The 26,986-nt window shown below is 50.1% G+C and overlaps 1 protein-coding gene across 1 annotated transcript in view; it reads right to left on the reverse strand.

The window, feature by feature from the left end:
- Positions 1-21,033, reverse strand: part of LOC132497903 (GMP synthase [glutamine-hydrolyzing]-like) — a 29,376-nt gene extending 8,343 nt beyond the window's left edge. The window contains 3 exon segments of the mRNA XM_060111448.1: positions 20,485-20,540; positions 20,718-20,772; positions 20,967-21,033. Of these exon segments, the coding sequence (XP_059967431.1) occupies positions 20,485-20,540; positions 20,718-20,772; positions 20,967-21,033 (178 nt within the window).
- Positions 21,034-26,986: the final 5,953 nt, after the last annotated feature.

A 26,986-nucleotide genomic window follows, 5' to 3' on the forward strand; every position in this document is an offset into this window, starting at 1 on the left:
CACCCCTCTGCCTGGTGTGTGGTCTTCCTCTGCTTCCCTCATGCTGATCCTCACATGGCACCTCTAATAAGCCCACACCCCAAACAGTTCTAGCTCCTCCACGTTCTCCAGGCTCTCTCCTATCCAAGCCCATTCATCTGTTCATCCATCAGTCCATCAATCTATCCATCCCCCAGCCCCCTCCACTCTCAGCAAACACTGAGCACTCTTCCTCTGTCCCAGGACAGGGCTATGCATTGACTAAGAATTGGTATCTGCCTTTCAGTAGCCTTTGCATCCAGTAAGGGAGAAGATTTACCAATGGGTAAGTTCAAGAGATGTTAGGACAGTGGAATAGTAGTCAATTTAGGGTTCAGAGAAGAGGGACCATGGACTTTGGGACCAGGCTGTCTGGGTTTTGAATCCTGGCTTCATCACTTATTAGCTGTGTGACCATGGGCAAACTACTTAACTTCTCTGTGTCTCAGTTTTCTCAGCTGTCAAATGGTATGCCATTAGACCTGCCTCAGAAGGTTGTCCTTGTTATCTACTGCTGCCTAACAAAGTACTCATGCCATTTTATTTTATTTATTTATTTTTGCTGTACGTGCGCCTCTCACTGTTGTGGCCTCTCCCATTGCGGAGCACAGGCTCCAGACGCGCAGGCTCAGTGGCCATGGCTCACGGGCCCAGCCGCTCCATGGCATGTGGGATCTTCCCAGACTGGGGCACGAACCCGTGTCCCCTGCATCGGCAGGCGGACTCTCAACCACTGCGCCACCGGGGAAGCCCCATGCCATTTTATTATACTTCATGATTTTGTGGTCAGTTACTCAGGCAGGGCTTGGCTGCTTGGTGCTTTTGCTCCACGTGGCATCAGCTGAGGTCACTCAATGGTACTTCAGCTGGAAGGTCCCAGATGACTTCGCTCACGTGTCTGGCCCCTCATCCAGGATGGCTGAAAGGCTGGGTCCAGCTGGGACTGTCCACTAAAGCACGTGGATATGGTCCCTCCAGCATGGCAGTCTTGGACTAGTCAGACTCCTTCATGGAGGCCCAGGGCTGCCAAAGAGAGTGCACCAAGAGATGGAGGTGGAAGCTGCTAGTGTCTTCAGGTCTGGTCTAGAAACTGGCACAGTATCACTTCCACCACATTGTACTTGTCAAGTGGACCCAGGGCCTGCCCAGGTTCAAAGTGAGAAGACTTAGACTCAAACTCTCCAGTGGGAAGAGTGGGAAGGATTTGTGGCCATTCTTGAAGCATCCCAGTTACCCAAAGATGAAATGAGTTAATATGCGGAAAGCAGCTAGAGCGGTGACTGACAGCAGAAGAGACATACAAGTGTTTGTCGTTGTTGCTTTAATTACCACCCTTGGGCTGAGTCTTAATAGATGAGTCTGTGTTCTCTTGACAGACAGGGAGCCATGGGGAGCTGGGGAATGGTGGGTTTCAGATGGATGGTGTTATTAGCACGTAGTCGTGTTTTGTGGGCAATTTTGTGAGAGTCCTGGTCTTTGCTAATTCAAAGTAGATGATCAGACCTACTGATACATGCAAAACATGTAAGTGACTGCTAACTAACAGATCTCACATCCCTCCCAGGGACAGCCAGGGACCCAGCCTGGTGGGAGACCCAGAGGGCAGGATGGCTTAGAGGCCAGCCCCCTCACCCAGGACACGTGGGCTCAGCTCCGAGGTGCTCACAGACCCAGAAACACACAGATGAGCAGACATGGCTCTGGGCCGCCTGCCTGGGCTCCCCCTCCCAGAGCCCACTGCTTAATTGGAAAGGGCCATTTCAACATCTTAGCAGAAAATGGAGTTTTTCTTTCCTTGATGTTGTGATTTGACTGGGGGTCAGCAAAGCATCAGTGAATCCTAAATGTCTATTTTAAAAAATCAAGCCTTCATTTCAGCTTGGCACAGGGCTCTGCTCTCCCTTTGTGGGAGGAAGATAAAACACTTTCACGCACGTCCTTCTGCCTTGAACGCGGGCTGGTTAAACATCTCTGGTAATGGCTGAGCTGTGCCAAAGATTTTCTCTCTTCCCAGTAGCAGTTCCTGCCTTTAAACGGCTTCCACGGGGAAGAGCCATAGCACACATGCAGAACAGAGGCTGAGAAAGGCTTCCAGGAGGAGGGCTTGTTTCCGAGGGGCAGGTGCAGCCATGGCATGAGCCAGGCTCGGTCCCTCACATCAGTTACCTTATGTAATCCTTACTAGGCTGGGGTGAGGGGTGGGGGGAGAAATGAGGGTTATTTTTACCGCCCTTTATCATCGAGACATCTGGAGCCCAGAAGGGCTGAGTGGACCACCCAAGGTCACAGCCCTGGTGGGGCAGAGTGGCGGGCAGAGCAACTCCTACCCAAGTGTGTCTGACTCTGTGTTTTTACTCTGCCAGGAAACATGGGGGTCCTCCCCACCTCCTCGTCATTCCCTTCACCCCATTACTAACCCTTGTACAGATGCGGACCCACTCTGGCGGGGGCCCCCCACTCTGAGCGGACCAGTGATGGGTGCCACAGCTTGGTGATGTGATGTACCTAGGAAGACCCCAAAGCATGGCATGTACTGAGTCTGAATGAGAGCACAGAACCAGGGTGGGCGCACAGGGTGTGCTGAAGGGGAGGGAAGGGGGCGTTTTGAGAGTCCTAGAGGAGGGGAGGGAGGACGGCAGAGGACACCTCATGGTGCCATTCTGAGCGCCAAGAGTTGTGGGTCCACAGCCCAGCCATTTCACTGAGGCATCACTGCATGGCCTTGGAAAAGCCTTGTCTCCACCAGCAGCCTCAGGCTCTTCATTTTAAAGTTGAGTGACTGTGCTTTAGGCTTTCTGATGTCCCTTTCAGTCCTGAGACTCTGGGAGTTTATCAGTGCTGCTAAGCACAGGTGTACAGGTTGTGCAGTGCACAACTCCAGGTAGGTGCCACCGGCAGACTGCAGTGTGAGTCTGCATCCCATTCCATGGTCCTGGAGTCTATAAATGGGGATATAGATAGGACATGAGGTCAGAGAAGAGGGGAGAAGTTCCAAGCAGAGGGTGGCCTGTGACCACATTTTTCTCCAATCAAGAGGCAGACAAGTATTTATACTGCAAAAAGGAATGGTCACATAGGTGTGTCTGGACCTGTGGTGAGAGATCTCTGGGGTTTGTCACTAATCCCACTCACCAGCCACATATGAGCGTGACCACTTTGATTGGCTCTGATTTAAAAGGACAGTGTTGGTCCACTAGGGAGAGACCCCTTTGACGGGTCTAAGAGGTGGGGCCTCTAGTTTTCAGAGGCAGCTTCCTATGGGAAGTCTTCCCTGACAGTCCTGTAAGCATGTGGCTCCTCAGCCACACTGCCTGCAAGGATTATGTATTTGTTTAGTACTTGCTGATAACTACTGCCGCAAGAAAAACAACTGTGTCTCCCCTCAGACGGGGATTCCCCGAGGGCGGGGCTGTGTCTCCCCTCAGACCGAAGTTTCCCTGCCATCGGAAAGTGTGTCTCCGTCCTTCATTCATTCATTTGATATTGACCGAGGACCTATTTAGTGCCAGACCCTGTTCTAGGCTCTCAGAACATTATACTGATAAACAGCAAACAATTCTCGCCATCGCTAAGTGCTAAGAAGCAGGGTTGTGTGACTGGTTCACCTGGGGTGTTTTGGGAAGGCCTTTCTGAGCTGCTGCGAGATCCAGCAATAAGGAGGAGACAGGTGTGGGAAAGTCTGGGTGAAAAGCATTCCAGGCAGAACCAACCACAGGGCAAAGGCCCTGAGGTGGGAGGAAAAGAAAGGTCAGGGTGTCTGGACATAGAGGCCCAAGATGAGGTCAGAGGTTGGGGGGCGGGCACGTGGAGGTGAGGCAGGGCCTCATGGACACTGAGGAGCGGGAGCTCGCAGGGAAGGGCCTGACTGCCATCCCGTGGGGTCTCCCGGAGCTTTCTGTGGCTTCTCTGTGCTGTGGGCTCTGGGCTCTGTCCCCTGCCCACCTTCCTCTGCTGCCCCAGGATATCACGGAGGAAGTGTCCTGCCAGCACAATGCCCTTCCTGCAGCCGCCCCCGACTGCCCACCTCTCCAGCCACACTCTGGACTCCCTGCCCCCAGCCTCCTTGCCCAGTCCCCTGAGCTCAGCCCCTCGTGTCCTGTTCCTTAGAACCATCTTAAGCAAGCAAGGGGAAAACCTCCTTGACCTGAATTTTGGATTTACAGACAGGGTGCCAGAGAAACATGTAGCTGGGCAGATGCAGGAAGGCCCTCACCTCCGGTCTGTCTTCTGGAACTGATGGTAATCAGCCCCAGGCCCTGTCCCGACTTTCTCCAGCCCCACAGTACAGACATCCTATAACAGAGGCCAGTAAGTGCCTGGCCTTGTCATGTCCCCTGCAAATGGGCCGTTAGGAGGCCAGGCTGGGAAGTCCCACTGAGCCATTGTTGAAATCTGTCGAGTTATTTCACCTCTCAGGTCCTCCGTTTCCCAGGATATAAAATGGGAATAATGGCATGTACTATGTAGGATTGAAATTGGATAATAGATACTTGGGAGGGGGCTCCATACATTGATGACTGTGGGTAATGCTTATTGTTCTGTGTGCCAGGCACCATTCTCCATTTTTATAAGCAGTATCTCACGTAAGCTTCATAGCCCAATGAGGCAGGCACGTTATAATCCCCATTTCTTTTTTTAAAAAATAAATTTATTTATTTAATTAATTTATTTATTTTTGGTTGCGTTGGGTCTTCGTTGCTGTATAAAGGCTTTCGTTGCAAGCGAGCAGGCGCTACTCTTCGTTGCGGTGTGCGGGCTTCTCATTGCGGTGGCTTCTCTTGATGTAGAGCACGGGCTCTAGGCATGTGGGCTCAGTAGTTGCAGCGCATGGGCTCAGTAGTTGTGGCTCGCAGGCTCTAGAGCGCAGGCTCAGTAGTTGTGGCGCACGGGCTTAGTTGCTCCGTGGCATGTGGGATCTTCCCAGACCAGGGATCAAACCCGTGTCGCCTGCATTGGCAGGCGGATTCCTAACCACTGCGCCACCAGGGAAGTCCTATAATCCCCATGTCTGAAATGCGGACACTGAGGTACAGGGAGGCCACCCAGCTCTTCAGGAAAGCTACTGGAGAGTGGTCCACAGCCAGGAGTGGCACTGTTTCCCTAGGGGATGTGTTGAGATATGAGTGTGTGCTTTTGGGTTGTCACAGTGGCTGGGGCCATCTTGCAGGCTTGGGGGACAGTGGGGATTCCTAGTGAATGTGCCCCCTGGGACAATGTGTGGACTAGTCCTACACAGGAAGAACTGACCACCCCAAGTGCCAACAGACCCCTGTTTTGAGAAACACTGATTCCAGAACCACCCCTCATTAACAGAGGAAGGATTGAGTCCCAGGTAAGGTGACTAGTCCAGGCTCACCTGATGCATCAGGGCAGAGCTAGGACCACAGCCACATCCTCACCTCGACCATCACTTCACAGCGCAGAGCCCATGCCAGAATTTGAACCACCTTCAGGGTCAGGCCAGCTGGCAGCACTGGACTGGTGTGTCCTTCAAAAGCCACCGGGTGTGGTCTGTGATCCCCCTTTCCCAGCCTGAGGAAGGACCCCCTCACCCAGCCCTGGCTTGAAAGATGAACTTCGTTATCTTTGATCGGTTTCTCAGATTCTCATCACCCACAGCCACCTCCCACAAAGAGAAGATGTCGATAATGGTAATTACATTTCTGCTCTCCGCACCCTGTCAGTAATTGCTGTTAAGCCAGCACGCTTGGTCAAATAACGCAGGCCTGATCAGCTGCGCATCTTTCTCCTTTTGATTGAGACAATCCATGTTTTAGGCATTTTCTGTGCAGTTAGCTCAGCAGGACCTGTCAAAGACTTCTGCAGGGCAGTTTGCATGACATTTGGGAGAGAAAGCTGAGCCAAGGGGTGGGGGCACTGGGCCTTTGGAGTTGGGGGCAGAGGGGCAAAGATTAGGATCCCTGGATCCTGGGCAATGTGTTGGAATAGTTCTAGTTAACCCTGAACTCACCCTGGATGTCAGATGTACCATGGGGTTTACTCTGGCTCCCTATGCTGGTCAGCCCTTGTTTCCTCCTCTCATTTTTGTCTTTTTGGTGTTTTTTTTTGTTTGTTTGTTTGTTTTTTTTTGCGGTACGCGGGCCTCTCACTGTTGTGGCCTCTCCCGTTGCAGAGCACAGGCTCTGGACGCGCAGACTCAGCGACCATGGTTCACGGGCCCAGCCGCTCCGCGGCATGTGGAATCTTCCCGGACCGGGGCACGAACCCACGTCCCCTGCATCTGCAGGCGTACTCTCAACCAGTGCGCCACCAGGGAAGCCCGCTCCTCTCATTTTGGGGGTGTGTGTTTGTGTGGGCAGATGAACTGGCTCTCCTCTCTTCTTGCCCCAGGGGGTTGGTTTGTTTCCCGCTTGGTGGGAATACCACCACTGTAACCCTGGCCTCTGTCTATCCAGCTCTCAGGCCACAGGTGGATCCTGGAGCATCCACTGCCTATGAAATCTGGGTTGGGGAACATCTGCTGAATCCTCTGTCCCCAAACCTCTTTCTGAGATTTCCTTGCCATTCATGTGCTTGAAATTTTACCATCAGAGATTGATTTCTTTGTGACCTGGCCTGGGGGTGGTGAGTGGGTGATCCCTCTTTTTTTTTTTTTTTTTTTTTGTTCCCTAATTGAATCAGGATTATTTTCATTGTAAATGATAGATAGAACACTTAGCTTGGTCTTAGGTGATATAATTGAATGAATTATTGAAAAGTTCAGATTATTGAAAAGTCTCTGGCTTCAGGCATGGTTTGATCCAGGGGTTCTCCTTGTCAGCAGGACTCTGGCCCCATTTTGTTGTGATTCCCTGGGCTCCACTCTACTTCTGGGTCAGTTTTCTCTTCTGACCACCCTCCCCCCAATCCCACCACATTGGTGGCTACAGAACCATCTGGAGATAAACAGCTTCTGTCTGAGAGGTTCTTATAAAAGAAGAAGGAGCTTTGGAGAAGCACCCCCACAAACATCTCATAACTCATTGGCCCAAACTGGGTTATGTATTCCCTCTATTTCCCTCCCCCAGTAATCACTGTGGTCCAGGTGATGGAATCAGTTATCCCTGGGCAGTGTCATCATATTTATTACATAGCAAACTATGGTCCTTGGGCAGAGAGAGCCTTCAGACCATAATGCAGACCTGCAAGCTGGGGGGAGGGAAGGGGGCAGGAATGCCTCTGACCACCATTCACCAGGTCATGCACAATGGCAGCATCTCAGGCCGCCCAATGGGGAGCTCCCCAGCAGATTGCCTATTAGACGAGTCCAGCTCTGGGCAGAAATGGCCAGGCCCCAGCACCTGCCATGCTGGGTCATTGGCTGGCCCTGACTGGGAGGAACTGGCCTGAGCTCCAGAACTGAGGTGGCCCCTGAAGGTGCTATAACCGGAGGCTCTCAGCTAACGGCCCTCCTGTCACTGAACAGGAAATTCCTCCTTGAAGAGGGATCTGAGAGGCATGCCTCCACAGCCACCTCGCAGCTAGGAAATAAACCAGGACTCAGACTCCAGGGGTCTGGGGCCAGACGCCTGTGTACTTAACCCCTTGGTAGACGGGGGGGGGGGGTATAAGGAGCACAGCGTTAGTCTTGGGTATCCTGGCTGTGCCACCACCAGCTATGTGTCCTTGGGCAAGTCACTACATTCATTCATTCATTCCAGCGCTTAGCATTTGCTGAGTGTCAAGCCATGTGCTAAGCCCCAGGAATAAATGCAAGGAATCACAGGTTCTGCTCCAGCAGATCACTGGTCCGGGAATAGGGTGTTGGACCTGTGCAAGCTGGGAGACAGGCACTGTTGCCCATCCCACTTCGTGCAGAGGTGGCCTGTTCTCTCTCCAAGCTACCTCTCTGCCATGAGGCTCAGTGGCTTATTGACCTTGGGGCAGGGTTTATGCCTGGGGATCTGGATACAAGGGCTTTGGCACTCCAGACCCCAGGGCAGGTCCTCCATCTTTGCCTTCATCCAGACACAGCGTGTCCAGGCAGAGAGCCAGGCCAGCTGGGCAGGAACCATCGGTTAAACAGTAGACATTCATCAGCTGATGGATGAGTCTGAGAGAAATCAGCCAACTCACTTAAAAAACCAAGCACCCGGAATTTCCCAAGTCCTTTTCCTTACCCAGCCATCCAAGATGCGTGACCTTGAAGAGGTCCCTTATCTTGCTGCAAATTATTGCCAGGAAAATCTATGGCCAATTCAACAAGCCAATGTTCCCCTTGCACCTTTTACTTTCTCTCTCTTAAATAAGTTCTGGCCTGACCTATAGGAGAAGACGCTGGACTCACCTGTTCCCTTCATCAGACTAAACATTTCCCTGATGGCACAGACACCAGGGCTTGGTTATTAAATCAGCAAAACCCAAACGCTCCTAAGATAAACTCCTAATTATGTGATAATAGCAGTCACCCTGTAGAATCCCACTATGCGTATCAGCAGTGGAAATGTCATCATCAGCAGGCATCCTGGCTAAAACAGCCCAACAGGTAATTTGCTGATTTACGGCTCAGATGCTAAAACACGAATGTAAACAGGCTCCAGTGGCCAATGGAAAAACATTGACAGTTCAAAATGCTTTTCCTCACCTTCACCAGGGAAAGTCCCAGAAACGCTGAGCATCCCTGGTCTTCCTCTCCTACTCCAGCCACTTTGGGCCAGTGTGAAGGAATAGACAGACTGGCGGGTTGCGGTGATCTCGGAGAGGCAGCGGTGAGTGGTGGTGTGAAGCGAGATCTTAATTCCCTGCCCAGGAATTGAACCTATGGAACCTGGATGAAAACCGGGAATCCTAGCCACCACACCCCCTGGCTCTTGCCGCCAGTGAAAAATGCACTTCTCATGGAGGCAAAACTGTAAAAACAGGTACAAAGTTTATTTTTAGAGACATAGCACAACAACAGGTGGGACAGCACACAGAGAAACCGTTTGTTTAGTTAAGATAGAAGCAAGGCAGAGATGCCCACCCGGTGAGAAAGGGTGTGGGGGTTCTCCCTAACGAGGAGGAACCGCAGTAAAGAGGCGGTTAAATCATTTATGCAGGGCAGTTCTTCCGGGTCTTTGTGTACTTTTTTTTTTTTTTAAATAATTAATTAATTAATTAATTAATTTTTGGCTGCGTTCCGTCTTCGTTTCTGTGCGAGGGCTTTCTCTAGTTGCGGCAAGTGGGGGCCACTCCTCATCACGGTGCACGGGCCTCTCACTGTCGCGGCCTCTTTTGTTGCGGAGCACAGGCTCCAGATGCGCAGGCTCAGTAGTTGTGGCTCACGGGCCTAGTTACTCCGTGGCATGTGGGATCTTCCCAGACCAGGGCTTGAACCCGTGTCCCCTGCATTGGCAGGCAGATTCTCAACCACTGCACCACCAGGGAAGCCCTCTTTGTGTACTTTTGGCCAACTATCTGGTCTCCTTTTCCACACCTAACCTGCCCTAGGACCCTCCCCCACATACGTGTGCAACTTTTTTCCAAGATGGATTTCAGCCCAGAGGCCTTAGCATCACATATTATGGGGTGGTGCCCCCTCCTTTTTGACCCCCCCAGGAGCCTTTCTGCGCATGTGCAGAATGTTCCCCTTGCCCCAAGGATGGGAAATGTATGACCTCTTGATCTTTTAACAGGGTTTAGTCCTACTCTGTCCCTGCCATAAACATGTCCAACGTCTGGTTATTTACCCTATTTCTGTTGCTGGGTTTTATATCGAGGTGCAGATCTCGAGATATAGACAGGAGTCAGGTCATAAATATGTAGTCCTGGAGCCCGTTTGTCTCTTGCTTCAGAAATGTAAACAGGGGGCTGGTAATGAATGTCTGGCCTGAAGCCCACTTCTTCTCACCCTGGGAAGTGTGAACAGGAAGCCAGTTGTAAATATCTAGCCTGGAGCCCATCTATCTCCTGCCTTAGCAGGGGGGCATAATTTTTTTTGCTAAAACGAGCCATAACCCACCTCCTACCCTCTCCCCACCTCTGCCTGTTGGGCAGATGTGCTACGGTGCCTACTGCCCACTGCTCACTGTGCCCACCCCTCAAGGGCAGTTGTCTGTTTCTCTATTCTTCTCTTTCAATCTCTGCCTGTCTTATTCTCTCTCATTTGCTTTTTCTCTATCCCATCTTTTTCACTCTCCTCCTTTTCCTGAGGTGGGTCTTCTGTGACTTTCCATTTTAACACCCTCACATTAGGAAGTTCTTTCTAAACCCTGGGCCAGACTTGGGGGTGTTTCCCTAACCCTAGGCCGGTCTTGGCGTGTCTGAATCACATTTCCCCTCTTGCCCTCACCGGGGCTGTCCTTGCTGCGGTGATCCCAGTCTGGTCCTAGTGAAAGGTCAGGCTCCCCCAGCAGGCAGACGGAGAGCAGCCCAGAGCCACCGCCAGCCCTCAGGGCAACTCTGGATAAACTAGAAAAGAGGTGCCCCTTCTCTGAGGTAGAGGTAGCTCCCGTGTCAGGGTGCACATCCCAAGGGCTTCAGCCCCGTGCTACCCCTTGGCCAAGCACCCTGTATGCAGCACATGGAAGACAGGGCTTCCAGGACCTATTTCTCTGTGAGACGCAGCTCTGGGGATGGGGACAGAGGGATGGCTGTGGACTAAGTGGGTTCTTCCCAACTGCTACAGAGGCAAAGTCCAGAGTGAGCATCTGCAAAGGCTAGTGGCCATGGATTTCCCTGGGGAGCTTGCTTAACGTGCAGATTGCTGGCCCTGCACCCAGGGAACCTGCTGCAGAGGGTTTGGCCTGGGCCCTGAACCGAGCTCCCTGGGTGATTCTGATGCAGCCCATACTCTGAGAGTCCCCGGTTCCCCAGAGCAGAGCCTTTGCAGATTTGTATCCCAAGAATGAACACATTTTACCTCTCACCCCCAAAATAAGGGTATTAATTTGTAAGTTTTATACATGTAATACTGAAAGCCACGGCATTAAGTAATAGAAGGAAAACATTTTTTATAGGTAAAATTAAATACAAATAGGAATTGTAATATTTCCTCCCTGCCCCCCTCAATTCTGCTTTCTAACCCTCTGTGCTCCCCACTTTGGAGGCCATGGCCACAGGGACTGGGAGAGGAGATTTAACCACTGACAATGATGCTGAAAACTCAGCCTTTGCGCACAGGTGCCGAATTGAACCTCAGAGACGGAGTTCTGGGTGAAGTAGCAAAGAATAGCTTTATTGCTTTGCCAGGCAAAGGGGGACACAGCGGACTCGTGCCCTGAAAAACTGTGCATCCCAACCTGGGAGAATTTGGTGAGGAGTTTTATAGCAAGGGTTCAAGGGTGGAGTTGCTGATAAGGGTCAGAGTGGGAGGGGGGTTGCTGCAGTCCTTTAATCTGGTCTCGGGTGGTCTCCTGATGAACTTTTCAAGGTTATCAAACTGTGATCTTCTCTGGAATGAATGCTGACGTCTTCCATTTGTTGGGGGTTTTAGATCTGTAAAGAGCTCAAAGATATTTTTATGTGTATCGCTTGAGGAAGCACTAGGACCCTGCTTCAAGGCTGCCCTGTTGTTTCTTGGCTGCTCCTCCCTTGTCTCTGCATCCTCTCCCTTCCCTGATTAGCAACTGTTTGAAAGGTTTCCAGGCCCAGGAGCCCCACAGGGTCATGCTCAGTTTCAAGATCATGAGTCATCTCCCCCTTATGGGAGGAAAACCAGGAGGTTTTCTCACGAGGAAACCCAGACGCTTATGATCAGGGTGAAACCTCAGGCTCCCCTTCCCTCCACTGTGAATTCCTCGTGATTCTGCTGCCTTGGAGGGTGTGGGGAGCTGTGGCAAGCCATGGTGGGGCACCCCCTGACTCCCAAGGTGCTCCGTGACTGCACGTGCTGCAGACCACACTCCTTTCTCTCTCTATTGTTGGATCCCGGCCACCGTGCTGTGAATCAGGCCTGTGCTGATTTAGTGGCGAGTCCTGTTTTGGGTGACATGCTTCCTCACCTGTAAGATGAGAGGGGTGGGCTGAGTGATTGCTTGGTCTCCTTCCAGCCCCGACGAGCGAGGCTCCCATCAACCATGGTGGCGCCATTCATGAGGGGGAGAGTAAGTGGCGGCCTTGGAAAAGACTAGGAACGAGAAGGGAAAGCTGGTTAGCAAGGAGATAACCATATTCCAACCAGTTCTTTGGGAGAGAAAGGCATGGGAGAGTCAAGGGTCCCCAGAGCAAAGGCAGCAGGACTTGGTCTAGGTGCTGCAAGCAGGATCGGCAGTCACCTTATCCGAATTCTAGTCCGGACTTTGCCTGGAGCAAGTTTCCTTGACCAATTACTTTTTTTTTTTTTTTTTTTTTATAATTGAAGTATAGTTGCTGTACAATATTATATGTTACAGGTGTACAATATAGTGATTTACAATTTTTAAAGATTATACTCCATTTATAGTTATTATAAAATATTGGCTATGTTCCCCATGTTGTACAATACATCCTTGTAAACCAGTTACTTCTTTTTCCTAACCTCAGTTTTCAAAAAAGCAGGATTAGGCTTGATGATCACTATGGATGCTACCATGGGTGTAGTCTAAAATGGACCTTTCCAAAATGCGGGCCATGAAAAAATTTTAATTATTTGGTGAGGCAGGGTAGGGCATGGCAGAATAGGAAGTTTCCTTGAAACTTGTGTTTCAGGTGTGTGTGTGTGCACGCGTGCGTATTGGGTCGCTGTGCCAGTCCAAGTCCCAAGAGGAAACAGAAGACACACTTCAATGAGAATAATTGGCACCGGGCTTCATGGACTGTTTACAGAGGTGGAGAATAGGGAAAGTATGGATGCAGGACCAGGGACTGGCAGCAATAGGGTTGCTACCACCCCTGAGGCAGAAGGAATGTAGGGAGGGAGTGCTTTCCAGAACCCAACAGGGGGGTCCTATAGAAAAGGCCACCTTGAGAGGAGCAACAGCCTTTTATGGAGGGACAGCCAGGCTGCTGCAACCCAGCAGGAAGGAAGCCAGGAGGGAAAATACCCCTAGCTTCACTCTCCGCCCTTCCATGTCCTGCTGGAGCTACCCACTCGCAGAGCCTGCCAGAGGGCAAGAAAGCCACGGGTGCAGTGCCCTACAGCTCCTGGGGCAGAGGGACCCCAAGGGACAATTTCCAGCCCAGGGAGATGTCACATCTATATCTTCCCATGGATTGCAGTCAAGTGCTCTTAAAAACCATCATCCAGGGCTTTGCTGGTGGTGCAGTGGTTGAGAATCTGCCTGCTAATGCAAGGGACACGGGTTCGAGCCCTGGTCTGGGAGGATCCCACATGCCACGGAGCAACTAGGCCCGTGAGCCACAACTACTGAGCCTGCGTGTCTGGAGCCTGTGCTCCGCAACAGAAGAGGCCATGATAGTGAGAGGCCCGCGCACTGCGATGAAGAGTGGCCCCGGCTTGCCACAACTAGAGAAAGCCCTCACACAGAAACGAAGACCCAACACGGCAAAAATAAAATAAATAAATAAATAAACTCCTACCCCCAACATCTAAAAAAAAAAAAAAACATCGTCCACTGGAGACCAAGGCAGCCTTGGGAGCCTGCATGGGTTTGGAGGCAGCCAGAATTAGGCTTGGATCCTGGCTCTGCCACCTGCAGGCTGCCTGACCTTGGTCAGACTACTCACCCAAGGTGAGCCTTAGCCACCATACGTGTGAGAGCTGGGACCATGATGCTGGCTGTGAAGGTTGGCCACATGGATTAGAAATAATAACTGAGAGATGCCAGGCACCTGGGACGTTCAGCATCACTCCTTTGCTCTAAGCGTGACAACAGGAATTAGTCACTGAGGACAGGCAGCCCTTTCTAAGCACCCGGGTGCCTGTCTCTGTTTCTTTAAACAGCACCCTTGTATTGGACAGTCCTTCTTTCTTCTGCATCCTCGCCACCCAGCCTTTGGTTGCTTCCTTTCTTCTGCAGGCAGTTATTGATGAAATGATTTATAAATGACAAGGTGTTTACTGCTCTTGGAGAAAGCATAGACCAGTTGTCGACAAAATTTACTGAGACATTAAGTCGTAAGAAGGGTTAAAGCCCAAGGAAGGACCCAGAACGGAAGTAGCTTTCCTGGGGAGCCTGAGGTCAACGCCTATTTTCACCGTTATTCCCACTTGCAGTGGCAGCTCCTGAAGGCGAGGGACCTGCTCTGCTCAGAGGAAAGACAGACAGCCAGGGAGCTGCCTTTGCACCTGCACTGTGACTTAGGTTGAACCTAAGGCCTCCCTTGCTCCTGCTCTGGGGGCCCAGTCCCTTTGATTTTGTTGGGGAAAAAAAAAATCAGTGTGTTTCTCTCCTTAACAAACACTGGTATTTCTTTTTCACGGCAAATCAAACCAGACTGCTCAGGCTTCCATTAATTGACTACATCTTATTGGAGCCTCAGTTTCCTCAACTGGAAAGTGGAACTGATAACTCCTGCTTTATGGGATGGCTGTGAAGTGTAGAAATAAGTACCTAAGGAGCCTGGATCAAGGCAGTGAATGGACATTCTGGTGGGGCCTGAGTAAATTCTCCCAAGGATAACAGCTCTGATCATCCTCCCCAGGCAGCCATGGCTCTTCCTCCGTAAGCAGGTCAGCTTGATTTGCAGGGATTCTCCCTTTGTTGATGCCACTGAAGGCTGCCTGTGGCTCTGCTGAAAGACAGTGATAATTACACCTGGTGTGGGATTGGGGGGAAGTGTGGAGGGAGACTGCTCTGCTGGGTGGTATGTGCTCATTTGCATTAAAATCAGGAGCATCGTGTGCCTGCGCCTGTGTGCGCACACACACACGTGCAAGACTGCAACTGAGGCTTGTCGTTGGTGCTTTGGTAACAGATGCAGAGGATCAGGGGAGCAAGCCAGGAGCACTGCCTCTAAAGGGATGACAATACAAATGGCTCAGAGGACATCCTTGTCCTTTGATGACCATCCTGGGTGCTGGCTGAGAGCAGGGTTTCAAAACTAGACGGTTCAGGCTGGGCTCTAATCCAAGCTTTACCACCTTCCAGCTGGATGGCCTTGGGCAAGATACTTGAGCCTTTCTGTGCCTTGGTTTCTTTAATTGAAAATGGGGATAGAAGTGTGTTGTGATGAAGATTTCATGAGTCAGTACAGGTCAGGAGGCTAGAATAAGGCCGGGTACATAATAAGCAACGTAAAATGTGTTACCTCTCATCACCGGTTTCAGCTTCATCTGCATCATCTTCCCCTCTGCCTCTTCCATCATCATTGTCATCGACATCATTATGATCATCTTCCTAAAACAGTTGTATAGTGAGAGGATGCTTGGACTAGGGAAGGAAGAAGAACTAAGATTCATTCAATTATTATTATTATTTTTCCAAATATATTGTTCCAAATGGGATGTGAGACAAGTCATAAACATTCTTACACTTCACCAAAAGAGACAGAATAAAGTTCATGGGGAAATATGGGGGAGCAAGGGCAAGATAAGTGTACGGAATGACTCGAATGGGATCCTGTAGAGTTTCCGGAAGTGGGCCGTTACTGTGGCGCTCAGCTCCATTAAAAATATGATCAGCTGCAAAATTCACTGACAAAGGGAAGTCAGTCGCAAAATGGATGACCCCCGTCCCGCACGAACAGAAGGTTTAATAAAAGAATTCAGATGAAAAAGAGTACATGCTATGAAATTCCATTTATATAATAAGTACAAGAACAGGCAAAACTAATCCATGCCATTCCAAGTCAAGATAATTGTTATCTTTGGGAGTGGGGCAATGAATAGGAAGATAGTAGGGGGAGGGTCCTGGGGATCCTGGTAATGTCCTATTTCTCAATTTGGGTATGGAATTGTGAGAATTCATCAAGCTGTGCATTTATGATATGTGTGTGCTTGTGTGTATGTTTCATTGACAATTTCAAATAAAAGCAGTTGCTTGGTGGAAGCATAGCTTTTCAGTACACTGCATCTATAAGTAACACTTTATTGTTTTTGTTTTTTTGTCTTTTTTTTTAGTTTTATTGAAGTATAGTTGATTTACAATGTTGTGTTAATTTCTGCTGTACAGCGAAGTGACTCAGTTATACATATATATACTTTTTCATATTCTTTTCCATTATGGTTTATCACAGGATATTGAATATATTTCCCTGTGCTATACAATAGGACGTTGTTGTTTATCCCATAATAGTTTGCATCTGCTAATTCCAAACTCCCAATCCTTCTCTCCCCCACCCACTCCCCCTTGGCAACCACAAGTCTGTTTTCTACATCTGTAAGTCTGTTTCTGTTTTGTAGATAAGTTCATTTGTGTCATATTTTAGATTCCACATAAAAGTGATATTATCTGGTATTTGTCTTTCTCTGTCTGACTTACTTAGTATGATAATCTCTAGGTCCATCCATGTTGCTGCAAATGTCCCTATTTCATTCTTCTTTTATGGCTGAGTAGTATTCCATTATACACACACACACACACACATATGTATATATAATCACATCTTCTTTATCCATTCACCTGTCGACGGACATTTAGGCGGCTTCCATGTCCTGGCTATTGTAAATAGTGCTGCTATGAACATAGGGGTGCATGCATCTTTTCAAATTAGAGTTTTGTCTGGATATATGCCCAGGAGTGGTATTGCTAGATCACATGGTAACTCTGCTTTTAATTTTTTGAGGACCCTCCATACTGTTTTGCATAGTGGCTGCACCAGTTTACATTCCCACCAACAGAGTAACACTTAGTGGTAACGACAGAAATAGAGAGCTAATCGTCGCTGACCGTGTGCTCTGTCCACTACACATGCTTTCTTCACAGCTGCCCTGTGAGGTGGGGTGGCCCTCCACCTTTACAGACAGGGCAGCTAAGGCTTAGTGAGGTTAAGTAACTTCCCTGCACCCCCAGAGTTCTTCCTGGCAGAACACACTGATTTGTGTGTCCTTCCCCCGCCTCCACCCCACACCTAACAGTGAACGCCTCTTAGATACAGCACAGAATCTGGTGCACAACTGAAGCTCGAGAAATGGGGGAAGGAGGGAGGGAGCAAGGCGTGTCATTGCATTGTCACCAGTCACCCAGTCTTGGCATTCTGAAATCATTTTTGTCTCCCCTCTAATTCCGATTGTACTTACAGGCAGCGCCAAACAGCACATAATTGCTTTCCGTTGCTGGGCCTAAAACGTTCTGTCACTCGGGCTTGCGCCTCCAAGCTGCACAATTGTTTGAAGTGATTGAGGAGCGAGGAGAGATACTTCTGCTCCCCACGGGAGAACCTGGGTGGGAGAGGGAGGAGGGGCAGATGTGAACTAGGGTGGGGGAGGGGCGGGGGGTGATGCCTGCAACTAGCTGCTTTCCACCTGCCCAACCGCTTAGCTTCTTAACCCAGCACCCGGGGGTAAAAGTGAGTGAATGGCCCCCAAGTGGGAACACCTGCCCCACCCCACCCCAGGGTCTGGCTTCTGTCCCAGACCTGTGCAGTGGCCCTTTCCCATCCTATTGGACTCTTTGTCTGAATTAAGGTCAACAATTAGCCCAATTTGTGGCCGATTCCCCACAAAGCCTGAAGGTGCACTCTCCCTGCCAAAAGCCTATTTCTCCTGGGGAGACTTTAGTGGACACCAAAAAGCTCCACGTGGCGTCCCAATCCTGGGGAGAAGGAACCCTCCTCTGATCCCAGAAGCTCTTTACATGTGCCTCTGGAATTGTTGGGGACATGGCTTTCCTGCCCTTTGGGAGGATCGTGTCTTTCTGTCACTGCTTATGTTACACTGAGTCAACATTCAATGAATAATAAATTGTAATAATAATAACTTGAGGAAATTTATGCCCTAGCTTCAACTAGGTCCAAAACACAAAGGGAAAACTCACTGAAAATTATACCCTGGGACTAGCAAGTGAATAATGCAGGCGGCTTTCCCCAGAGACCTCCAAGTCAACTCATTTAAATTAATAAATCCCACTCTCCTCTGTGCCTGAATAACAGGCTTATTTATGCGTCTTGAAATTGGCCAAAATATCCCAGTGAGGGAAAAGAGCAATTAGAGTTCCTTCTTTGAGACGCTGTCTGAGTTGCTGACTCTTATTTTGGCTGAACGTAGGGAAAGGGGAAAAGAAAAAACCCACAATAACACTGAATTCAATCCGACCAATGGATTGCTTCTAAATAAATGTACAAGCTGCCAAATAACCAAATTGACTGAATTTTTCACTTTCCAGTCACTTCTTCTGTCTTTTCTGGCCTAAAAACCCTGATATAGACCAGTTTTTCTTGAAAAAGTCCTTGCAGAGCTTAAGACCAGAAAATATGGTTTGTTCTGACAGGTCCCCTACCGAGGCCCCTGGAATTTGGGACTGAAATTTAAAATATTTAAGGAAATGCAGGGCTCTGGCACTGACCAGGGAGAGGTGGTGTGGCCTGCGCCCCGCCTCCTCCTCTCCCCCTCCCCCTCCCCAGCAATGTTAACTCTTTAGTTTCTGGATCTTAGGGTAGTCGGTGTTGGGGGTATCCTGGAAGAGAGGCGGGGCGGGGTGCTGGAGGGCTCAAGACAGCGGTGGGGATGAAAGCATTTTAATATTTCAACAGTGCAGAGGACTGACCATCAAGTCTGCTTCTACATGCTCTGAACAGCTGGGGAGAGAGTGGGTTCTAATCTGCCTTTTCTGGGTCATTCATTTCTGTTCTCTCCCTCTCACCTAATTCTTCTTAGACTGTCCATAACCTGTTTATCATCTCCACCCCAGTTCACCCAGCTTTGGTCCAATGCAATTTTGATGTTAACCATTCAGAGTTAGGTCAAACTCCATAAGTCAAGGGCACAGTCGCCCAACAAGGCTGCCCTCACGTCAGACACTAGCCCCAGTTTTGAAGGGTCCTCAGAGCCACTGATACTTCTGACCAACTGGCTACAAATTCAGGGGTACCACTGCCTCCTCAAGTTTGGTAGCTCACTGGAACGACTCAGAACGAAGAAAAGCGCTCTACTTATAACTACAGTTTTATTATAAAGGATACCAATCAGGACCAACCGAAAGAAGAGACACAGGAAGTCTGGGAGGGTCCCAAATGTGAAGCTTCTGTGTCCTCAAGATGCAACACTCTTGCAGCCCACGTGGAGTATTACCAACCCGAGAAGCCCACCTGAACCATAGTATCAAGGATTTTATTGGGATTTCATTACCTGGGCACTATTAAAACAGTGGCCGTGTGATTGAACTCAATCTCCAGTACTCCGCCCCTTCCAGGAGGTTGGGTTGATATGTGACTCAAAGCCCCACCCATCTAACTACATATTTCATCTTTCTGGAGTGACCAGCCCCCATCCTGATTCATCTTGTGAGCATAAACTCAGGTGTTGTCTAAGGGCCCGCTATGAATAGCATGGGAAATTCAAGGTTGAGAGGCGCCCTCCCAGGACCCAGGAACGAAGACCTGCCAAATTCTTTATTATATAACACATGGTTTAAATGAACATGCTTTATCTGAGGCCTAGCTTCTGTGTCCATTAGGTATGTCCTAGAAGGCTATCGTAGCTTTGTGTGTATGTGAGTGTGCACATGGAGGTGTCTGAGAAAATACAAGGAGTAAGGATGGGCTGAGGAAGCAGAGAGAGCCTTGGGTTGGAAGATGAACCCTAGTCTTGGGTTGGGTGGAAGGTTATCCTCAGGGAGGGGCAAGGGCAGTAGTAGTTCTGCCACCAAGGACAGCTCTGTGCTCCTAGGAGTTGGCCCACAGGCTGGAGGAGAGTAGGCCTGAGAGAGGACCAGAGGATGGAAATAACTGGGAGTTAAGTGGGGACATGGAAATGGAATGGATGGAATGTCAGAGCTGGGAAAGGCCTCTGTCCGTGGTCTTATGTGTGTCTGTGTGTGTGCATGTGAACATGTATCTGTGACTGTGTACACACGCATGAGCATGGGTGGAGGTCAACGGGAAAGAAAAGCTGAGTTGACCTACTCTCCAGATCTGGGGTGCCATCCACTAGGATACACACTGAACCAATGGTTGATAAATGGTGCTCCTCTCACCATCACTTTTAATGAACCACTTAGGGAATTTTTGCTCCCTGTTCTCATAACCTTGAGCTCTGTCGGATTCCCAGGGAGGGAACACACTTCCACCAGGGGATGCTGCACTTAAGCTATGACCACAGCGTGGTCACTCTGGGCTCCTCCTGCCGGTGGACCAGCAAGCAGAGAAAGGAGTGACTCTGTATGTGGAAGTAATCGGCCCTGACCCCCATGAGGAGCTAGGGTTGCTGTTACACATTGAAGGCAGGAGGAGCTTGTCTAGAGCTCAAGAATTCACTGAGCTGTCTCTTGGGCTTCTGTGCCTGGTCATGGTAAAGACAACTGCAGCAATCACAGCCTGACGAGGGCAAAGCAACTGAGAGCTCAGACCCCTTGAGATGAGACTCAGCAGTATATCACAGGCAAGCAGCCCAGACCAGCTGGCCAAGGGAGAGGGAAGCTGAGGATGTGTGTTGGAGGAGGGGGGTGATGAGTATCAGTTTTGGTCTCAGGACCAGCTGCAATCACAGGGACTGTAGCGAATTCCACTTACCTTCCTGTGTTGAGTTTTGGCAGAGATTGTAGGCAGCCACCACCATGAAGGAAACTCTATGATGGGTTGGACATAGCAGAAGGCCCAAGAAGACCTGAGTGGTTCAAGGGCTGGATTGTACCAGACACTTCACACCCTCTCATCCCCACTTCTCACTCCAGCCACGGCTGTGGCAATCGGTCCTGTGCAGGCTACAGCCAGCTTCATGCAGGTTGCAATTTAACAGCACTTACGTAATGTACATCGTGCTGTATACCTCTTGCTTCCTGTGCTGGGACATCTCGGGGCCTGAAGCACACGGTTGCTGGCAGAAGCCCACTCGGCGGCACGCACGGGCAACCCAGCAGTGTGTGGTAGTCAGGGCTGCGAGACCACACTTGACCAACAGAGCAAGGAAGGCAGTGGGGTGGTGCCGGCCCCTGGCCTTGTCCGAGAGGAGAGTCCTGAGACGTCTTTCTCCCAGGACCCTGCCAAAACCAAACCCCGCTGGCCCGGGCTGGTGGCCACCTCGTTGATGCATGCTCCTTCCCGCTTCTCCACCTTTTCCATCCCCACCCTCCTGTCCTTCACTCTCCTCCACAGAATCACAGGTCAAATAAACCTCCTGCCGGCAAGCTTTTGTCTTAGATGCTTTTCCCCCCACAAGGCAGAATCTAAGACACTCCCTCCACACGCTGTCCTCCGTAGAGAAGCCAGAGCGATTGATCCTTACATGAGTTAGATCACAAGTCTTCTCCAAGCCCGGAGTTCTAGCCATGCTCCTCCCTGCATGCTGGCGGTAGTCAGGGCCAGTTACCCACACTGGGAAAGCTGCTCCTCTCCTAGGAGGCCTTGCATGATCTGACCCCCCATTACTCTCTGACCTCATGCCCGACCACTTTCCCTCTTATCTATCCCCCTCCAGCCACTCCAGCCTCTCTGCCGATCCAGGAACACACAGGCAAGTCTCGCTGCAGGGTTTGTGCGGGCTCATCCTCCCTACGTCTGTGCAGACAACTGCTTCACTCTTTCCCTTCCTTCCTCCAGTATCATCTCAAGGTTGTCCTGGGTTGCCTGGGACTCAGAGGTTCCCCAGAATGTGGGACTTTCTGTGCTAAAACTAGGACAGACCCAGGCAACTTGGCATGTTTGGCCACCCTCTTTCAATGAGACCTGACTCTTCCATTTAAAATTTCAACCCCTCGCGTTCCTTCCCCCACAACCCTGATTCCCACTCATTCTGCTCTTATATTTCTTTTCTTTCAGAGCATTTATCACCTCTAACGTACCACATCGCTTACTTGTGTATTGGGCTTATTGCGTAGAGTATTCCCTGCTCTATCCCTAGTATCCAGAACAGCTGAGCACAGGGGTTCTCCAAGTGTGGTCCCTGGACCAGCAGCAACATCACCATCACCTGGAGCTTGTTAGAAATGCAGACTCTTGGGCTCCAACCCTGATCCACTGAGTGCAACACTGGCGGGGGAGGGTGGTGAGCCCGGGAACCTGTGTGTGACCAAGCGCTCCAGAGGATTCTAAGGCACATCAGGGTTAAGTGTCACTGCCTGGGCACGCAAGAAGTGCTCACTGAGGGAAGGAATGACTCCTGCAGGCAGATCCTCTTCATCCAATCTATAGATACAGGTTCTCCCTGGGTTCCTTCTCAAATTGGATCTGTGTATGGAGGATTTGTCACTTTGAGCCAAAGAGGGATTTCTCTTCAAGCTGCTTGAGAGCCCGGGGGTCATCATAATTAACCCGATACAGGCTGCCTAGGTGAAGTGAAAGGTGCCTTGGTGCTTGCTTATCTCAGTATGTAGAAGGTGTTAAGGAAACAACTGCCATTTTCTCATGATACCTGAGCTGTTTTTCCCTTCTTTGACTGGGGAACCTCAATCAGCAATATTATGGTAGGTTATTTCAAACGATCAAAAGGGGTTGGAGCAGGAGAGAGACATCTGAGCTTTACCCTTACTGAGAAATCAAACATTCTTGAACGGCAGCAGGAGAGATTAAGGCTAGACCTCAGGAAGGACTTTCTGAAAGCCAAGGAAAGCTATAAGGACCTAAGGAAATTATGAAATCCTCTCTCATAAATGCCTGAGTTGGCGTTGGTCTTATGTGGGCAGAGGAACTGACCACAAAGCTTTCAGGACTCGGGGGTGGACAGATTTGAGAGGTGGCTGCCTTTCGGTGAGGAGTCAGAGAAGCAGGGATTGTCCTTCACTCACCAGCCTTGTGGTTTTGAACCCATTTTTCCTAGTTTCTCTACCTCAGGGTTTCTAACCTTGGCACCATTCACATTTGGGACTGAATAATTCCTTGTTGAGGGGCTGTCTTGTAGGATGTTTAGCAGCATCCCTGGCCTCTATCTTCTAGATGATAATAGCATCCTCTTCCTCAATTGTGACAATGAAAATTATCTCCAGACATTGCCAAATGCCCCTGGGGGTGGGAGGCAGGGGCTCTACCTGTACCACGAGGCTCGGAAGATCCATAAGGGCTTACTCAGCACCCATATCCCGTCAAATGGAGCAAACACCACCCCACGGCATTTAAGGCAGCAGAATTATGGCAGGGCCTGGCTCCAAGCGATGGTGTAGTACATGGCTACCTCCTCACATGCACTGTGGGTCACTGCAAGGCCAGCCTGGCCCTGATTGGCTTTCTTTAAAACGCTTGTCTTCCGGACTAACTGGCAGGGGCTTCAGTGGCCGTCTAGTCTGAGGAGTTCAAATTCTAACTGGGCTGGTGGGGGAGGGGACACTGATGTCACACACTGGAATCCCGCGCCCCCCCCCCCCCCATTTGAAAACCAGTACCGCAGGCCACAGTTTCTCAGGAAACCAAGAGAGCAATGTCATAGCCAATAGATGGAAATGTTACTGCCAGATACCCAGTCTGAGCTATCTTTGAGGCATTATCTCCTGAAAGACTCTTTCAGGGGGAGGTGAATGAGGCAGGGTCTTGCAAGTGTAGGACTGGATCCTGTCTTTCTTTAAAATGTTGATGTTTGGGCTTCCCTGGTGGCGCAGTGGTTGAGAGTCCGCCTGCCAAAGCAGGGGACATGGGTTCGTGCCCCAGTCCGGGAAGATCCCACATGCCGCAGAGCAGCTGGGCCCGTGAGCCATGGCCGCTGAGCCTGCGTGTCCGGAGCCTGTGCTCCACAACGGGAGAGGTCACAACAGTGAGAGGCCCATATACTGCAAAAAAAAAAAAAAATGTTGATGTTTTGTTCATCATGGATATTTTTTGCATTCGTTTTGATGTTTAGAAATATTGTGTTAAAATCCTTGGTTACTAGGTCTTTTTTTGGTGTTCCTCTGAAATTTCACACCCTAGCAAGTGTCTCACTCACCTCACTGTAATCCTGGCCCTAATCACCAACGTTTTATGATGCAGAACAGCAGACCTAGGGGTGAGGATCATGGCAAAGGGAACAACCAAGGCTTAACCTGAAGGCCCAGAACCCTAGGTGTTGCAGAAGCCCCTGGGGGACAGCCCAGCCAGAACACACTGAAGATAAACTGGACAGAGCCTCCCAGCCCTAATCCTCAGTGAATTAATGGTTCTAGGATACTACACATCATTCCTTTATTTATTCACAATCATTCTCAGAGGGCCTGCTCTGGGGCAGACATTGGAGGGACCAATAGAATGCCACTCCCCCCCCCCCCCACCCCAGGAGACAGGCTGTTAAACAAAGAAGCCTGATGCTGGTGATAAGGGCTGTACAAAGCACCCCGGGTGCTGATCCAGCAGTGATTCATGGGATCTGATCTGTGGGGACCGAACCCAAATGTAAGATTCATTCTCAACCCAAGAGACCTTGTCAACCACAGGTCATTTTCCAAGTTCACTAACAAGCCTGCCAGAGTCACAGTGGTGAGATATGAGCCGGGGATTTACTTGGCTTCATTTCCTTGAGTTACTTAGGGAGCCATCAAGGGACTCTCTACCCCCCTTCACAGAGCTGAGGCTAGGTTGGATGGAAACGATTAATGAAATGATTCTTGAATGATTAGAGGGCTTAATTGATGAAAAACCAGAGTATGTTGTTTTTATTGCCCACTCTCTTTTTTGTTTTGAGATTCAGGGGATGATGGAGTTGATGGGGGTGGGGGAATGATGTACAGATAAGAAACAGAAAATAATATGCTTGTGAATGATGTTCTAACTCCCCATTGTACAGATGAACAAATTGAGGCCCAGAGAGGACAATTGACTTGTTCATGGTGCAGCCTTAAAAGAGAACTTATAATAATAGTGCCGGCCCGCGGGAGTGGGTGGGTGGGGGTGTGGAGGGCAGTGTCTGCTCCATGTGTCTGGCTGTGCAGGAACGTGCACCGTTTTCTTCGGTAAGGAATTAATTAAGCAGCAGCTAATCCCTACAGCAGCGATAAACAGAGCTAACATCCAAGCATTTGGTTTGTGGCAGGAAATGGGGTCCCTTGTGGCTGGTGCCAGGTGTCCCACTCTCTGGAGAGGAGGGGCTGGGGAGCTTAAAAGAGGTTGCACATGGAATGGATGGAACTCCAGTCTCCCGCAGAGCAGCCCTGCCATCCCTCTAAGTTCCCTGCAGTGGAGGCAATTGCTCTCCCGCATCTTACTCTCTGCTCCTGGAAAGAGGGAGGGCCAGAAGCACCAGCAGTTCCATTTACGGTTGAGGAAGTTGGCATTCAGATCGGTTGGGCAGTTTGCCCCAGAGCAATCTTCTAAGTAAATTGCTGGCAGAGCCCGCCCTGGAGCCCAGACCACTGGGATTTCTGCCCACCCCCGGGGCTCTCTCCCAGCCCTGCAGAGGTTCTGCTCCTAGAATACCCAGGGCAGGGCACCATCTGTCCCCAGGGGGCTGTGTCTGGTCCTCTCTGCCGCGTGAACTACTGTCTCTAGGGAGCTCCACCAGGGCAGGGAATCCCAGCTCAGTCTTTCTCAGAACCCCTGTCGGAAAGTTCTTTCTTGGTTTGTTTTCTTTATACAGACACAGCCCATCTCCCCTCCGAGACTCCCCACACTAAGGACCATGTCTCTCATCTCTTGTTAACGTGGCCAGCACCTGGCCGAGTATGTGTTCTAGAAACATCCGTTCCCTGCCCCTGCCCTTATATGGTTGACCCTTGCAATACCTGGATGAAGATGAGTCTGGGATTCTGATTATCCGCATTGCAACTGATCCATTTCCTGAGAGCTGCAAGGGAAGGGCCTTTATCCCCTGAAACGCGGGGTTGCAAACACAGACGTATGTGTGGGGCGTGGTTGAGGCGCATAACAAAGGAACGAAGCCCGCCTGGTGGTTCTCCAGGGACCCCAAGCTCCACCTAAGTTAGTGGGCAACTTGACCAGCTCCCGCCCACACTGGTTTCAAGAAACTGGACCCAGCTTTGCATTGTCAAGGGAAGCAGAAAACTGAATTTCTATGGGAAATTTCCTGATTTGACGGTGTTGGCGTTAAACTCATCTTTTAAAAAAGACACTGCAATCAGATCAAACAAAACACAAGTCTGAGCTGCCCCTTTGCAGACTGTCACTTTAGCACTTTCTTAGGTATAGGGCTGGAAAGAGCACAGAAGGAGCAGGGTGGGTAAGGGTCTGCAGGAGGGGGGCTCACAGCCTCCTCCCTCTTCCCCTTTCCTGGAACCTTGTAGGGGGAGCAGAGACTCCCCTGCACTGTACTGGAAACTAAGTCACTGGCCCCGTTGGCATTGGGCCCTATGCCCTCAAACTCCATCCTTCTTCCCCGGTGTTCTTGGGGTCTCTCCCCACCTCACCCCACCATGCTCCTTCCTTCCCTGTGGGTAAATGAGAGGGAAAAACCATGAAGTCCCATGCGTTCTACGGCTTGGCTTGGCATTGTTCATCTCAAATGCCTTCTCAGCGAATCTCCGTGTTTTCAATTACCCCCTGAGCCCAACCAAGCGGGAGGATTAGTAAATTAATGAGTTTAAATTATTTAGTTTTCTTTTTCCCCCCCATCTTTATTCTGTGGCAATATTAAATCTAATCCAGGTCCAGATGCATTGGATGATACATGACAGGTTATGGCTAATAACTGATCTCATTTTCAAATTAATATGCAAATTCACCCTCAGAGCTGAGGAACGAAAGAGGCTAGTTGGAAACAGCAGGGAAGAGAGGATGTGAGTGGGGGAAGGAACAATAAGGGAGGAGGAGGTCCCCCTGGAGTCTAATCAGAATCTTCATAGAGAGACAGGGAAGAGGAAATGTGGCAACATGGAAAATCTTTGTCAGAGTCCCCAAGCATACGCATGTCTCCCTCTGCAGGGAAGCTGTGGGATCTTTGAGCTGCAGAGCTGGAGGGGAATCCACCGCCATTTTACAGAGGAAGGAACTGAGGCCCGAAGTTACCAAGCGTGCTGGGAGCAAGACTGTGCCTATAAATCAGAATATTTGAGGGCCCCTGTGCCAGCAGGAAGGCGAGAGAGATCAGTCTTCCCTGCAGTGGGTAGCAGGAAAAATGAGATTCCTTCTACTCCTAAATGAAAATTCATCCCTTTCAGTTCCT

This window comes from Mesoplodon densirostris, chromosome 10, assembly GCF_025265405.1.
Source record: "Mesoplodon densirostris isolate mMesDen1 chromosome 10, mMesDen1 primary haplotype, whole genome shotgun sequence".
NCBI lineage: Eukaryota > Metazoa > Chordata > Mammalia > Artiodactyla > Ziphiidae > Mesoplodon > Mesoplodon densirostris.